Below are 14,328 nucleotides of genomic sequence, written 5' to 3' on the forward strand. Positions count from 1 at the left end.
CCCATGGTGATTAATTATTGAATTAGGAAGATCAGATCCTTACATGGCTTGAAAAATATTCTAAAGGTGTTTCAGAGCTTGGAGGTATTTATTATGTGTAGTTCTGTACACAGAAGTGTACCCTACTGTAGGAAGCACCACTCGAAATAAACCCTGCCATAATCACAAAGTATTTGAATCTGAGGTTCTCTTTAACCTGAATGATTCACTGATCTCTGAATCTCTGATCTCATTCATCAAAATCTGTAAGCTCAGTGATGGAAGAACCTTTGGTTTCTACACTGAACAATTAGAATGATGGTCGCTCTGAAGAAAGCTCTACTCCAGGCAGCCATTATTGGACCAGAATTGGCACAAATACGAAAACAAAAGCCTGGCATCCCTAGGCTGGTAACTGTGGATGCAGGGCAGCTTTTAGCTCAACTACTGTAATCGTGTCTCACGGATTTTAAGAAAACAACTTTACACTCAAAGATAACAAACTAGAACGTTGATAACATAGTATCTTGAATAAAACATGAGATATTGCTATCACTTTACACTTATTATTTAAAGAAACAGAAATCACAAAACCAGAAAAAAATATTAGTGTACAGGTTTCTTCTGAAAAAGAAACAAAATTGAGCAAGATGGCGTTCTACAAGACTGTGCAGACCATCAGCAAGCATAATCAATCGTTTTCTCAGGGTTAGTAGGTGCTAGGCTTTATGAAGTTTACCCTGGACAGAAACAAGTGGTTGAGGAAGTACCTTCAGTCCAAGCCAGTAAGCCCAAATGACAGCAACTGCATGCTTACGCCTAGCCTCCTCCTTCAAGCGTTTCAATTCCCTTCGAGCCTAGAATGTTTTAGATAGTAAATAAAAGAGACAGCCCAATGCAGACAGCAAATATGATTAGAAAAAGATACCCCACCAAACAGAAGAGCCAATTTATGAATAAGGATTTCAGAATGATAGAGAAACAGTGCATAATAACTTAAACCCAAAGAATTGGTGTCAGGCTGGTGCAGCGCTTTTATTTTCAGTGCACTGAGATTCTGTTCCAGAGGAGGGCAATCTGTTTGGTTCCCAGGGTAATCATTTCCCACCCCTTACTTTCATTCTTTTCCTTTTTTCTCCCTTGTACTCTTTCTCTCTGTGCTGCCTTCTCCATACTCTTTCACTCCCATATCAACGAAAGCCTTCAAACTCTGAGTAACAGCCCTAATGACTTCATTAGACTCCTCCTTGCTGACAGCACATTGGGCTGAAGAAGCCATGCACTCCTGTCTGAGTTCATCCCTTTGGATGGATAAAAAGACAACTCCTGTGAACAGTCCTTTAGAAAACTGGGCAGAAAAAAAGGTTATTTCTCTGAAGTGCAAACAAAAACCAAAACTAACGAAACTCAAAAATTCCTTCCAGTCAAAAAATGAAAAGTAGCATGTATAAAAATTCAATTTTAGCTAAGGCCCCAAAAGTGGAATATACTGAAGACTGAAGCAATTTTTAAACTTATAGGTTTAAAAATTACCCTTAAGGAAAAAAAAATCTTAGGCACGTTATTCTAAAGGATATAAACAGGCACTAATTGTTCAAGATATTACAGTATTGAGACTGTGAAATGAACTCACTGGATGGAGAAATCCTAGCAAGACCCATCTAGGAGTCCTCTCGCTTCTGCTACATTTCCCTCAGTTGACTAGAGGAGCAAGTTTGTTCTTCACAGATTTTCAGGAAAAGCACAAATGAACAACCTCAGTTCGTTTTTGGCAAATTAAGCTCTTTATGCAGGCAGATGTTGACTTTTCTCATTTTTCTCACAAGATAGGCTTACAATGTTGACAAGGTGGACTTCAAAACACAGGACGCTGTTGATGTTTGTGTTTCTAACTGGAATACACATTTTTAGCAAAGATGACCTTTGATTTTCTAAGTAACAAAAACATCTAAAAATCTTGTCCCTTGGGGTATGTGAAATGTCCGCAGAGCCCACGACTATGCCTGGGGATTAGTGAGAGCATTTCAGGAGGCCTTTGTTTCTGAAAACAAACAGCTGATGCTGAAATTCCTGGGATTCTTCAGTGGCAATTACAGCTAGCTTTGCATGAACATGGTTTCTGTTAAATCACAGATGATAATTTTTTGCACATGTAATATATTTCGTATAATAATCAATAGCTGCTACAGTGAAACTAAAAAAAATTTCATTCATAAATTAATTTTTAAAGCATATGTTAGAGGCATTTCCATTGTCAACATGTTGCAGAAGACTGATTGAAGCCCAAACCTGAACATTCCCAACATGCGCAACCCCTCCAGAAAACCTCTAAAACACTGCTAGCATCCATCAGTAGGGGGAAAAAAAAACAACCCTAAACATGCATGTTATTTAAGAGCTTTTTTTTTTTTTTTTTTCAAAGAGCAATTATACTCGTGCCTTTTTAGTAAGCAATTAGTTTTGGCCTATGCATGCCTAAGCTTCCTAAGCGCACTACTGAACTAATGTTTCCAGGTGTGTTAAATCTGGCTGCTAGGGCATGCACCAGTGTGAGCCACTATTAACTGTAGTCATTCATCCCCTAACAGGCTAGAGATAAGGACTGATTATTGCAGAATTCCAGGATGGAGTGTTGGGATGTGTGCATCAAGTACCTTAGATCCAAGCCAGTAAGCCCAAATAACTGCAATAGCATGTTTATTCCTAGCCTCCTCCTTCAGCCGTCTCAGTTCCCTTCGCGCCTGTGATGCATTTGAAAAGGAGTTACAGAAAAGTTTAAGGCAGAAAGGTTACTGCTGGTTTTCAATGAAGAAAGAAAAAGAAAGACACTAGTTACCACCAAATGGTAAATGCAAAAGCATGTGCCACCACCCCACACCAAAATGTTGGAAAGAGCAAGAGGCAAACACGTGCTCAGTAGCTCAAGCCAGTGAAACATTTTCTGCCCCTGAAGCCGAGGGTTCAGGGTTCTACAGGAACGTTACTGCTGACCCACCGCCTTCCTTGGGGTCTCTGGCCTACCTGGGTCCCATGCCAATATGCAGCAATGGTTGTGACTGCTTCCTTACAGCGCTTTTGATGCTTCAGTTCCCGCAGAATTTTTCGAGCCTAAGGGGCAGAATCACCCAAAAGAGAGAACATTAAAAAAAAATTGATAGTGACTTGAAAAACACACCTAAAGAGATGATCGTCCTAACACCCATGCTGTCGTGAAAAATCAACAGGTTAAAGAAAAGGTGAAGGTGACTAGCCCAAAACTGACTATGAGAAGGTGGACAATGAAGATGTCATTAAGCATGACAGTGTAGCTTCCACTTGATTGGGACAGCAGCCTCCCATACCCTGATACGCAATGGGAAAAATCTGACTATAGCATCACAAGCTGGCACACCTCTGTGGGAAGAAACAGTTCTCAGAAGGTGGCCAGAGGATTCCAATGATTCTCTAAAGGCTACTGCCTCTCCTTCATTATTATTGCCTGGAATGTAACTGTAGCTGTCCTTTTTATTGAAGAGATTTTTAAAATTGCAAAACCAAAATGATCTCACTGATTCCAAACCAGTGGCTTCTTTCCATTAGTTGCTGAAAACCGATTTTATGGGGGCCAGGAGGACATGTGGTTTGGAGGCGGACTTCAGGTCCTTCCTCTAAGGTCTCTAGCATGCAAACTGGGCCACAGGGCCCAGTCATGAGGTCCAGTAAGAACCAGCAGGCATCAGTTTCACTCATTCTACATGTTCAGATTTGTGTTTTGGCATTTGCTGTAGGACAACTCCTAAGCCCTTAGGTTGCTGAGGGCTTGGGCAAGTTTAGTCAGTGCTATGGGACTCAGGGTCAGGCTCTACCTTCTGAAAGGGCTCCAGGCCTGGGAACTACCCCTCTGGATCCAGACTATACCATGAAATCTCCTCACAGGACAGTGGTCAGAACAGGTTCTGAAGTTATCATTGATCTAGATTAGGGATCAGTAAACTTTTTCCGTAAAGTGCCAGATAGTAACTGCTTTTGGATCCGCAGGTTACACAGTTTCTCGCTACTACTTGACTCTACCACTGTAGTGCTAGAGCAGCCAGACAATCTGTGAAATAAATGAATGTAGCTATGTTCCAATAAAACTTTATTTACATACACTGAAATCTGTATTCCATATAATTTTCATATGTCATGAAATCAGCTTCTTTTGCTCCTTTTTTTTTTTAAAACACACAATGGTTTAAAAATATAAAAACCATTCTTAGCTTGCAAGTTGTATGAGAACAGGCAGCAGGCTAGATTTGGCCTGTGGGATGCAGTTCATTTGACCCTTGAACCAAGTCTTGGCAGGAAAGACCGAGACCCAGGCTGTCCTGTGACGGCTCCCCCATGTCCCTACCACTATTCCTGGCCAGATCTCAGGATCTTTCAATCATGATGGGTAGCCTGCAAGACGGTTACTAGAGAGTTATGGAAGTCATTGGGCTAGGGGTTCTGAGTATGAAGGCTGTAAGACAGCCTTCTGTACTACAGCTTTTAGGCAAAGGGATATTGAAATCATGTACGGTATTATTTCAAGGACTTCCTGCTTAGAAAACAAAGCTCTTAAAAAGAAAGCTGGTTAGAAGGAAGTGGCCAAGACATGGTCACCAGGGTCCCCATTTGGCCCATAATATTTATTCTTTCCTTCTGACTGTTTACAGGCAAGGCAGGAGACAGAGGAGCCCTCCCCTGCAGGGTAAGGCTAAAGACATTATCCTTTGTGAAAAACCAGAACACCCCAAATAAATAAATTATACTTCTTTTAAACTCACCTTCCAACCCCGGATATAAGACTGAATTACCAAGGCGGAACTCTTTGTCTGCTGGTACCTCTTTTGTTGCTGTAGGATAAAAGGGGAAGATATTAGCAGTTGTAGTTACGTATCTGTAGTGTATACAAGGATTGAGAAAGGGTATTTACTCACTTTGTCTGACTCTTAGTTATCCATACTCCTTCTGGAAACCAATACATAAAGAAACCAAAACATCAAACAATCCAATAATATTACAGTTAATCCAAAGTATGCTTTAAGGATGCTAAATAAAATAATTCCTAAATGACTCAGGACCCATCATTATCATTATTTTCTTTGTCTCATGCAGTTATAATACAGGGTTCCACATATGGCAGATTGAACGAAATCCACTGAGTTCTGCATCTGCTTTTGAGTGTTCTCTCTTCTTGGTGTCATTTCTCACCATGCTACTTATTGGACCTACCTCTAAACCTCCCTAGTTTCTTTTAGTTTTGCTACTTTTACTCTGCCTCAAACTGGAAAATCCACTAAAAATTTAAGTAAACTGTTATCAATCAACTAAATATTTACATATTGAGCCTCTACTACGCATAAAGCCTTTTAATAGAACCATGAGAATATAAATGTGCATCTGACTCTATACCTGCCCTCAAGGACTTGAAGTGGACACAGGTCAACAGTATAAAGAATAGACAGTACCCTGGGAGAGATGATATAGCACAGAGAGCACAAGAGGCAGGCTCAGAGACAGCAGAAGTTACTTCTAGATGGGGAAGGTCAAAGAGGCGTGGTGGCTTACGCCTGTAATCCCAGCATTTTGGGGGGCCAAAGCGGGTGGATCACGGGATCAGAAGATTGAGACCAATCTGGACAACATGGTGAAACCCTGTCTCTACTAAAAATACAAAAATCAGCTGGGCGTGGTGGCATGTGCCTGTAGTCCCAGCTACTTGGGAGGCTGAGGCAGGAGAATCGCTTGAATCTACGAGGCAGAGGTTGCAGTGAGCCAAGATCGTGCCACTGCACTCCAGCCTGGTGACAAAGTAAGACTCTGTCTCAAAAAAAGAAGAAAAAAAAAGAAAAGAAAAATGACCTCTTATCGTATTTACTTTGGAATATACTTTGAAACATGGGCATCTCTGATGAAAATTCACAGCATTTCAAAGGACAAAAGTCACGCTGTGAATCTTTCAAGTTACAAGTACTAGATGGCTCAGCCCCCATTCCCTGAGGTGGGAGAGATGCCTTCTCAGGATTCTAGGCTACGTCTTGGAAGATCAGAGGTAATGGGTGATGTTATCAATAGATGGGCAGTAGAATAAAAAAGGATGCCAGGGAGAAAATCCAAGAGGACCTTGGGACCTCAGGCAAGCCACTCACCTCTGAGCCTCAGTTTCCTCAGCTGTTAAATAAGGAGCTGGAAAATCTCTAGGATTCCTCCCAGAGTAATAGTCCACAGATGTATGAACAAGCTACAGCTACGATATCTGACCATCACTCTGACATCCATTTGGTACCTCTGTGTTTTCATTTTAATTCCTAAATGTCTTGAAAATAACTACATCTCACTTGAAAATTAATCTCTAGGAAACATGAAATGTCACAGAATATGGAATAACTTAAAAGTAATCAGCAACTAAAAAGGAGCATCCTTTTTTTTTTTTTTTTGAGATGGAGTCTCACTCTGTTGTCAGGCTGGAGTGCAGTGGCATGATCTCAGCTCACTGCAACCTCCGCCACCCAAGTTGAAGTGATTCTCCTGCCTCAGCTTTCTGAGTAGCTGGGACTACAGGCATGCATCACCATGCCCAGCTAATTTTTATATTTTTTAGTAGAGATGGGGTTTCACCATGTTGGCCAGGATGGTCTTGATCTCTTGACCTTGTGATCTGGCCGCCTCGGCCTCCCAAAGTGCTGGGATTACAGGTGTGAGCTACTGTGCCCGGTCAAAAGGAGCATCTTTTAAAGAAATCTTTGAGTTATCTGGCTGAGGGAAAATAATGAATTTAATCACTGGCTTGAGTAACACGTAGTGAACTGGTCGAGGTATTTAGTTTAAATTTTGAAAGAGATATAATATTAGAACAAAGTTAATGCATTCTCTAAAATTGGGGCTACTATCAGTTTTCATTCGACAAACAAATATTGCTCATAACTCCTGACATCATGAACTAATGATACATAGTGACTTTTAAAAATCTGCTGACATAAAAACTTTATATTGGGAGAAAAGGTGCAAACAGTACTTGCTCTTCCTAGTTCTTTGCATTGCCTGTTCTTTCTCATCCTTCTGATCAAATGGCCCCGCCCAGAAGTTTCTCCTTAGCCACTCTACCTTAGGTCACATCCCGCCTCCCCATTATTCTTTATTTCAGTTCTCTATTTCCTTCCTAGCACTTACAACCGTCTATTATTGTTCTGATTATTTGTTTGCTTAAATGCATATTGTCTTTCACTAGATAAAAACTTTAGGAAGTCAGGAATTAGGTTGTTTTGCCCATCTTGTTAACATGTTTCAAAAACATTTGTAGAATTCAAGACAGATGAATCCAGCACACCTGTAAACTTGGATTTTCTTAATGACCTCAAAATAAGAAACTGTAAAAAGGGCTCCTTGAGGATTGTTTACTTGTTGGTCCTTTCTCAGGCAAACAGAAAACAGAGCATTATGAATCTGCAGCAGAGTTAAGGAGTGCTACTGGGTGTACAGAGGAGACTCCACGGCCACCAGGGTTGGTGCCAACAGTCAAAGTGCCTTTGCAGAATGCATGTGAATGACTGTCATTCACATAGCTGGGCAGATTCATATTTTAAGACTTATACTGGCCGGGGGTGGTGGCTCATGTCTGTCATTCCAGCACTTTGGGAGGCCAAGGCGGGTGGATCATGAGGTCGGGAGTTTAAGAGCAGCCTGGCCAAGATGGTGAAACCCCGTCTCTACTAAAAATACAAAAATTAGCCAGACGGTGAGTGCCTGTAATCCCAGCTATTGAGGAGGCTGAGGTAGGGAATTCCTTGAACCTGGGAGGTGGAGGTTGCAGTGGGCCGAGATCAAGCCTCTGCACTCCAGCCTGGGTGACAGAGCAAGACTCTGTCTCAAAAAAGAAAAAAAAAAAGAAAAGAAAAGAAAAGACTTATACTGCTGGTCATAATCTTAACTAGCATGAGCCATTGTAAAGATACTCTCAAGCTGATTTTCTTTAGCTTAATCACTTAAGTACCTCATTAATTTATAAAATTTGGAAATAATAAACTACAATGTATTATGTGAGAATAGGTCAGCATAATTATGTCTTGATTACATACAGCCCTATAGTAAAGCCTCTTTATGGCTGAAAAAGAGGACGAATATAATAAAGGAGATGTGAGTGCAAATTTAATTCACTTTGTGAGGACACAGCCCAAGTTCCAATTAGCCTTGAGGCAAACCTTCAAGCTTTTCTCAAACCTGTGGTATGCCTTCAACAAAACCTCTACAATCAAGTGAGGAAGGAAATGTCAAAAAGAAACTTCATATTAATTAGGTAAACAAAATTTATTATTGAATCTTTCCCTATAGTTAATAGATCCAGATACCTAAGGACTAAAGAGAATGCAATCCTTTAACCAAAACCAGAAATCTACAAAAACATGGCATTAGCTTTCTGGAATTAAAGCCACTTTCAAAGCTGCTACAACAAATAAAGAATAGCCAATTATATTGAAAAACTGGCCCAACCAAATCAAAAGCTTAAATGACATTGTCTCTTCCAATCTGATGACCAAATTAAAAATGTATTTCCAACCAAATACAGCTAGATCAGTGAAAGGCAGTGTAGTACACTGAACTTGAGCTCCAATACTGTCTTGGATTCAAATCCCAGCTCTGCCACTTATATGTGGCTGTGGGCAAATTATATAACAGCTTAGTGTCTCAATTTTCTCACATTTAAAAAGAAAGAACAATTAAGAGCATGTTGGGCGAATTAAATATGTAAAAATAACATACATGGTAAGTACATAACAAATGCTGGCCAATTAGCATTGTTATTATTGATTTTAAATGACTGAGACTCTTACCGCGTATCTCCTGAACCAGGCAGCAATCACAATTTGGCTTTTCTTCATTAGCAGGAAGTATGTGCGGCATTTCCACCCCCGGTAAATCTTCTGAATGAGAGTGGCCAAGTCCTCCAGGCGCTGCTTCCTCAGGTCTTCTAATTTGAATAACTAATAAGAAGCGATAGATGGACTTTATCAAAAATCCTCTGAAACCTCACAGCATACAGGAAAGGAATTTCCAGGAGACAAAATGCCATGATGTTGGAGTCAATCACATTGAAAAAAAGAACTGAATAACTACATTAATTGTATATGATATGGATAATGGTCCATGAGAAAATTATTTTGATGAATTCATGAAAGACTTAAAATTTTTATTCCAGTGATTCAGAATTTATGACGAATCAGAGAGGGGCTGAATTGAGCTTAAGTTTACCTTCACACTGTCTATGAGGATGCAAATTACTAATGGAAGGCAGATGCTGGAAAAAATTCTCTCTTAAGTGAATTAAGTACTTTCCGAAATCTCAACATTTCCAAATTACCAATCACCTGCTATACTCATTATACTTCACACTTATCTATTCACTGACAAAAAGATTTCCTTGGTGTCCTATGAGGTAGAATGCTGAAAGTATTTTTTTTTACTTAAAAAAAATTTTTCATTTTAGTGCTTTCCTGTACCTCTAAATAGTAGAGGCTGTAGTTTTAAAAATTAATGTATAATTCAGGTATTACAAATACAGACTACATTTACCTGCAGTTGCTATGAATGGTGAGGTTGTACTGTTGTAGTAACAGTGTCTTTGTGATTTCTTAAGTGTTGTACAATCTGTCAGATCAAAGACTTTGATGGTTCATAAAAAATACGCATTCTTCCACTTATAGGTCCTTGCCTCTTGGTTATTTGTAGATAAACACACAAGTGTTTTGTGGCATTTGTGGTAGCGTCTCATGTAATGTTATAAAGTTAAACATATTTTAAGAACTTTCCTATATGATTCCAGCTTAAGTTGAGAGTGTAAAGATTTTGGTTACATACTGTTCTTGGGTTTCGGATGAATATCTTTGATCTACCAAAGGAGTATTCTTCCACAGGAATCTCTAATTCGTTAAATAGGACCTCCACACCAGACCTAAAAAAAAAAATAAAAACAATGAGTTTTCTGAGTTATAAAAAGTTTTATCTTATATCATGAGATATCGTGAGATCAGGTTTTCAGTGGTATAAAACACAGCCTCATTTCCGAGTGTAATTGCTCTTTCAGTTATCATCCTTCTATCAAAGAATTTTCCACAAATTAAACCAAATCCAGTAAGCACCGAAGAAGTAAATTTGGGTTCAGAACTATGTAGTCTAGGACATGTGGTATTAAAGCCAATTCTTGATTTCATTAGTAGAGGCAATACTTGTATCAAATATAACTCTAATGATGTACTAACCTGGGTCAGGAGGGTGTGCAAGAAACTCAGATCTATTTTGAACTCACTCAGTTGATTCCTGATTGTTTCTGCCCCGAGAATGGAAGCAGAGCCCAAGACACAGTCCCAGACCAACCGGACGCTAAGAATGTGGGCCTCACCCAGTGGGAGCAGGAACTGGACTTGGCTCTGACCTCTCCATCCTGGACCAGGGTTTCAACATCAGTCTTTAGAATTAAACCTCACTCCACCCACCTGTGGACTAGATGCCAGGCAAGGAGTGAATACATGGTCTGTATTATGGTTACCTGTTTACCATAATACTCTGGAAATTAGCAATGGGAACTGAAACAGCACCCAAATCTTACATTAAATTAGGGTATTAAATTAGGCATCAGAGATCACACCATACATCTGGAGTTTCTAGATCTTCTTATAATATAAAGTAAGTGTCCTAAGAATGCTGATGTTCCTGTGAAAGGCCAGGTGCACTGAGAATGTGTAGGCAATACCAGTAAAATTAAATGAAAATCACCCATTTCCTGCCTAGGCCCATGAAACAGGCATGTCAGCTGTCCTGCAGTATTAGGGGCAAACTTCTCCAGCCTGCAAAGGAGCAGCCTCTGATTGGTGAGAGCAGAAGGAAGGTCACTGCACAAGCAAGGCTTGACTTCCCTCCTGTAGCAGCTGCCCGTCAGTACACAGTTCTCTCTGCCTGTAGAGCACTCTCAGGACATGGGGATACACCACTGGGCCTGCGGTGTCCAGCACTCTGTCTGGGACTGGATGAGTAAATGCAATTCAAGACAGACCAGTTGAAAGCTGTATGGCCCCAGGACCAAGCTACATTATCTAATCCAGCTTTCCTAGCAATAATGCTGACATTGTGAATCCTACCTGCTCCTGTCATCTATTTATCAACTGGTACAGATCTAGGCAAAGAGAGGGACCTTCACCCACCCACTGATTCTCTCTGGGGCCTCATGGGAAAAATGACAAGTGGTAATCCAACCTGCCTCTAATTCTACACAAATATAAATGCATCAATTACAAATCGCCTCCTATGAACCTACCTTGGGCATATTCTAAAAATTAATATTATTGACATACAAGTCTCAAATGTGTATTTGTTAAGTCCTGTTTTGACCTTAGCACAAAATGGTATCCTAACGGAAGAAGGTCCAAAACAGAGGTTATACTCAGTTTTTTAGAGAATTCTCTTTTACCTAACGGCATGTGAAAAAAAGATTATTTGAATACTTAAAATATTCACTATTAAATATGGTCACTAAATTTCTTACCTGGCTGGTCCTTTCCAATGCGGCCATGTCTGTTTACAAAGCATTTTGTATCTTTCCAGGCAAGGCTCATAGGCCTGCCTGAAGGCGTAGCCTGCCCTCCGCACTCGGACGTTCTCCAAAAGACCCAGGTACCTGATCTGATGACACACGAGAGCCTCGTTGAAGATGTGTGCTGCTTTTTTATCATTCGGTTTGATACACCTTAAAGATTATAAAGATTCTAGGTTATAAACTGCCTTTTATGGATAAAATTGTCTATGTTTTTACAAAAGTATTATATATAACTGTTTCATAGCAAAACAATTACTTGTTACTCTTGAGAAACCTAATCATTACTTTTGAAATTATTTCAAATCATTTTACAACAACCTAAAAATAAATACAACACTGCGGGCACAGTAATTTTAAAAAGAACAAACTAACACATGCAACGACGTGGATGAGTATCACTGACATTTCATTGAGTGAAAGAAGTCCAACACAAGAGTACATGCTGTAGTTATGATTCCATTTATATCAAGTTCAAGCAAAACTAATCCATGGTTAAAAATCAGTGCAGCTGTTACCTCTGGGGAGAGGTAGTAGTGGGGGATCGACACAAGACACACAAGGGAACCTCGTGGGATGATGAGTGTGTTTTATCACTTGGTCTCCTCCCGATTACTGCTGGCTGCAAATGTTGACAGCCATCTTTGACTATGCAGACAAGGCATACACCCAGGAAATGGCAGAGCCACAAAATAGAAAGAACTGCCCTGTCCGCTCTGGAGTCCTCATACTGAGAAGTTACTTAAGAAATAAACGTCAATCTTGCTTAAATCATTGTTAGCTTTAGACCATACTGCTGTAATCCCTGTGTCCTAATACTTAAACATTCACAGTTATGGCTGCCTAACTACAACTGTGAAATTACACACTTAAGTGGACAACTACATCTAAACTTGTTTGGCATCGATGCTACTAAGTTTTCTCTTTTACCATTTATAAAAATAATGCCAACTCTTTGGCTTAAAGATGGACAAATAGATAAATAGAACAGCCTAGTAAATTCAGTCCCTACATATACAGTCAACTGATTATCAATAAAGGAACCAAAGCAAATCAATGAGAAAAGGAGATTGTTTTCTTTTCAATGTGGTTTTAGTGCAACTGGATATCTACATGGGGGGAAAATGGACCCAAATATAAAATCTGAAACTACAAAACTGCTAGAAGAAAAATATAATAATATATTCACAACCTTGGCGTTCAAGATTTCTGAGGAAAGCTGTAAAAACAGGCCAGGCACAGTGGCTCCTGCCTGTAAGCCCGGCACTTTGGGAGTCGGGCGGATCACAAGGTCAGGAATTCAAGACCAGCCTGGCCAATATGGTGAAACCCCGCCTCTACTGAAAGTACAAAAGAATTAGCTGGGCGTGGTGCTGCATGCCTGTAATCCCAGCTACTTGGGAGGCTGTGGCAGGGGAATTGCTTGAACCTGGGAGGCAGAGGTTGCAGTGAGCCAAGATCGTGCCATTGCACTACAGCCTGGGCAACAGAGTGAGACTCTGTCTCAAAAAAAAAAAAAAAAAAAAGCTGTAAAAATAAAAAAGGGAGGGGAATGAAAATGTTTTACATCTTAACCTGGGTGGTGGTTACTAAAGTATATATAATGGTTAAAAAAAATAATTGAACTGTTCACTTCAGATCTGTGCATATCAATTCATATAAATGATAACTCAATACAATATAGTCAAGATGCAAAAAAAAAATTATTCAATTGAGAATAACAAAAGTAACTCATCACAGAAAGTTTCTTGGGTTTTTTTCCTTTTTTGAAACTAGGATCCTCTCCAATATATGTTCTAATCTGATTGCAATCAAACCAGAGGGTTTTGTCTTTACTTACATTTCTGCAAATATAAATATCAGGCACACAAACTAAACATAAAAATGTTCTTCGCTTTAGTTTCCTGATAATTGATTATCAAAGACAACCATAGAAGGTATTTGTGGGTATGGGTGTGCTCCATGAAATCTGACCCACTAGACACATATCTTTTGTTATCTAGTTCAACAAATACACACATAGTAAACTATAATCCTAGTCGGTCTTTACTAAATCTAGAGATAGTTATGTCTAAGATGCCCTAAAAGCAGAAAAAGAGAAACTCCCAGAGGTCTTTTTTTTTTTTTGAGATGGAGTCTTGCTTTGTTGCCCAGGCTGGAGTGCAGTGGTGTGACCTCGGCTCATTGCAACCTCTGCCTTCTGGGTCCAAGCAACTCTCCTGCCTCAGCCTCCCAAGTAGCTGGGATTACAGGCCCAGCTAATTTTTGTACTTTTAGTAGAAATGGGGTTTTGTCATGTCTAGTCAGGCTATTCTCGAACTCCTGACCTGAGGTGATTCATCCTCCTTGGCCTCCCAAAGCGTTGGGATTACAGGCATGAGTTACTGTGCCTGGCCCCTTTTATTTAAGAAGTTCTTTCTTGGCCAGGCATGGTGGCTCATGCCTGTAATTTCAGCACTTTGGGAGGCTGAGGCGGGTGGATCACTAGGTCAGGAGTTCAAGACCCAGCCTAACCAACATGGTGAAACCCCGTCTCTACTAAAAATACAAAAATTAGCTGGGCGTGGTGGTGCATGCCTGTAATCCCAGCTATTTAGGAGGCTGAGGCAGGAGAATTGCTTGAACCCAGGAGACGGAGGTTGCAGATCACGCCATTGTACTCCAGTCTGGGCGACAGAGCGAGACTCGGTCTCAAAAAAAAGAGAAGTTCTTTCTACTGCCTTGAAAAATTTCAGATTGCTTTAGGAATCCTTCTCCAGGCCTAC

General features: G+C 40.1%; 1 protein-coding gene across 7 annotated transcripts in view; it reads right to left on the bottom strand.

Moving 5' to 3' along the window:
• Positions 1 to 14,328, bottom strand: part of MYO1B (myosin IB) — a 185,816-nt gene that overhangs the window by 22,337 nt on the left and 149,151 nt on the right. For 4 of the 7 annotated variants that reach the window (XM_064373225.1, XM_064373224.1, XM_012436618.3 and 1 more), the window contains exons 18-24: positions 11,516 to 11,716; positions 9,835 to 9,928; positions 8,811 to 8,960; positions 4,767 to 4,835; positions 3,001 to 3,087; positions 2,634 to 2,720; positions 750 to 836 (exon numbers count right to left, since the gene is read on the bottom strand). In XM_064373225.1, coding sequence (XP_064229295.1) covers positions 750 to 836; positions 2,634 to 2,720; positions 3,001 to 3,087; positions 4,767 to 4,835; positions 8,811 to 8,960; positions 9,835 to 9,928; positions 11,516 to 11,716 — 775 coding nt within the window. The remainder of the gene's footprint in view (positions 1 to 749; positions 837 to 2,633; positions 2,721 to 3,000; positions 3,088 to 4,766; positions 4,836 to 8,810; positions 8,961 to 9,834; positions 9,929 to 11,515; positions 11,717 to 14,328) is intronic. The other 3 variants (XM_064373227.1, XM_064373228.1, XM_064373229.1) reach the window with 3 other exon arrangements.

The sequence above is a fragment of the Aotus nancymaae genome, unplaced genomic scaffold (assembly GCF_030222135.1).
Source record: "Aotus nancymaae isolate 86718 unplaced genomic scaffold, 86718_ANA_hifiasm-v0.15.2.pri h1tg000008l, whole genome shotgun sequence".
Taxonomy (NCBI): Eukaryota; Metazoa; Chordata; class Mammalia; order Primates; family Aotidae; genus Aotus; species Aotus nancymaae.